The 2,586-nt window shown below is 43.1% G+C and overlaps 1 protein-coding gene across 1 annotated transcript; it reads left to right on the forward strand.

Moving 5' to 3' along the window:
* Positions 1-602: 602 nt before the first annotated feature.
* Positions 603-1,728, forward strand: LOC133865603 (uncharacterized). Its single transcript, XM_062302022.1, has 3 exons — positions 603-641; positions 764-899; positions 1,442-1,728. Exons 1-3 carry the CDS (start codon positions 603-605, stop codon positions 1,726-1,728), a joined length of 462 nt encoding a protein of 153 aa, XP_062158006.1.
* Positions 1,729-2,586: the final 858 nt, after the last annotated feature.

Raw genomic sequence — 2,586 nt, forward strand, 5'->3', positions numbered from 1 at the left:
TCTATCTTCTTATCTTTAGTTCAATCACTCTCTGTCTCTCACTCATACACTCTCAGATACATTCTCATAAAGATCAATTTTCAACCCCACTTACACATGGCGTCTCTAGTCTCCCTCCTTACCATACTGACCATCATCAAACCCTTATTCAACTCATCTTTAGCACAACTTCCGACCACCACCCCCTCCGCACCATTAGTTCCATCTCCACCTCTCCCTACATTGCCATCTCCTTCGCCAACTCCCCTTCCATTGCCAACAACACCACCAACACCCACCCCCTCGGCACCATTAGTTCCATCTCCAGCTCTCCCTCCATTGCCATTCCCTTCGCCACCTCCTCCTCCAATGCCAACATTAACGCCACCAACACCTCCTAATCTCCTCATGTCTGCAGAGATTTTCCCCAAACCTTTTGGGCTTGGAGTATACTTTATTCGTGTAAGGCTAAGTAACCCTCCACTCAGCCAAAATATGGTTATAGACACGGGGAGTGACGTTACATGGTTTGAGTGTAAACCTTGTAATTGTGACCAAACCCCAGGACGCCTTGTATTCGACCCACTAAATTCCTCTTCTTTTTTCCGTGGTACCTTGTGACGATGCCGCCTGTAATCACTTCGGTTGCAACAACAATCAACGTCAGTACGAGGTGAAATATTTGGACGGCTCCTTTACGAAGGGCTCTCTTGCACTCGATACGCTCGAGTTTGGAAGCACCGCTATTCTGAATGTGTTCACTGGGTGCGGGCACTTGAACCAGTTCATAGTGCCTGGAATCAATGGCTTGATGGGCCTTGGAGGTGGGCAATTGTCATTGCCGTCTCAACTTCAGCTCCGTGGATTGGCTGACATGTTCAGTTATTGCTTGCCGCCGGTTTCCATTTTTGGGTCACCAGGTTGGTTGAATTTCAGCCTTTCACGTGCGGTGCTCCTACGGGAACCACATGAATACCCTTGCTCCGCAACTCAAAAATGCAGACCTTTTATTCTGTCGAGCTCTCGGGCCTTGAGATTAGAGACATGCGACTACCCATTCCCCCAAACAACTTCACAACGACAAAAAAAGGGCTTTGGGGAGTGATTATTGATTCGGGTGCAACGTATACCCACTTACCGACGCCTGTTTGTTTACGGTTTTTGCAACGTAAGCATTACGAAAAACCTCATAAATATTTTACCTCGTACTGACACTGATTTTTGTTGCAACCGAAGTGATTACAGGCGGCATCGTCACAAGGTACCACGGAAAAAGAAGAGGAATTTAGTGGGTCGAATACAAGGCGGCCTGGGGTTTGGTCACAATTACAAGGTTTACACTCAAACCATGTAATGTCACTCCCGGTGCCTATAACCATATTTTGGCTGAGTGGAGGGTTACCTAGCCCTACACGAATAAAGTATACTCCAAGCCTTAAAGGTTTGGGGAAAATCTCTGCAGACATGAGGAGATTAGGAGGTGTTGGTGGCGTTAATGTTGGCATTGGAGGAGGAGGTGGAGAAGGGAATGGCAATGGAGGGAGAGCTGGAGATGGAACTAATGGTGCAGAGGGAGTGGGTGTTGCTGGTGTTGCTGGCAATGAAAGGGGAGGTGGCGAAGGAGATGGCAATGTAGGGAGAGGTGGAGATGGAACTAATGGTGCGGAGGGGGTGGTGGTCGGAAGTTGTGCTAAAGATGAGTTGAATAAGGGGTTGATGATGGTCAGTATGGTAAAGGAGGGAGACTAGAGACGCCATGGGTAAGCGGGGTTGAAAATTGATCTTTATGAGAGTGGATGACACATGAATGGTCCCCCTAGTATATATAATATATTTGCATTATTTTTTTGAAGTCTTTTCTTGAGAGATCAAAAACCGAAAAACTAAAGGTTATTATTGGTTCACTGCCACGTTTCCATGCACCGATCATACGATACCAAAGGTCCAAAAGGGCTGGACCAGAAGATGGACGAGTGCTAATTAATTGTAAAGTCTTGATGCACTTCAACCTATCTAGGGGTTTTTTTTTTTTTTTTTTTTTTTTTATGTGAGAGAAATAGCTAGAAATCTGATTATCAAGGAATCCTTTTTCCTTAAACGTGTGGAGAATCTAAGATAGTGCTTTTCGTGGCTTTTTCCCAACTCATGTATGTAGTACTTGTGCTATGTCTCTCTCAAAATAAAGATGATCGAGCTTTGAAAAATGACTCGCATTCCAAGGCACCTAAGAATATATACAACGGCATCTAACTTAAACTTTTTTTAATTTTTTTAATAATTAAATAAAAAAAATAAAAAAGAAAGGACCAACCAATTTAATTATAAGAGCACTTCAATAATAGCGTGTGTTTTTGGCAAAATCCTCTGAGATAGTGTACATGTGTTTTTCCTAACTCATTACTTAACAAAAGACTGCGTTTGCTTTTTCCTATTTCGGAAAATAGAGATAATTAAGACGAACGCATGACTGCTTTGATAAAGTCACGAGTGGTCCAAATGAATATTGAGAAAGTAATTAATGCTCATTTAATTATTTTATAATGCTGTTTTTTTCAATTAACTATTAGATCAATTTTTATTAAGGACGCCAGCTGTTGGTGTCTCAGG

Source organism: Alnus glutinosa, chromosome 4 (assembly GCF_958979055.1).
Source record: "Alnus glutinosa chromosome 4, dhAlnGlut1.1, whole genome shotgun sequence".
In the NCBI taxonomy this organism is placed as follows: Eukaryota; Viridiplantae; Streptophyta; class Magnoliopsida; order Fagales; family Betulaceae; genus Alnus; species Alnus glutinosa.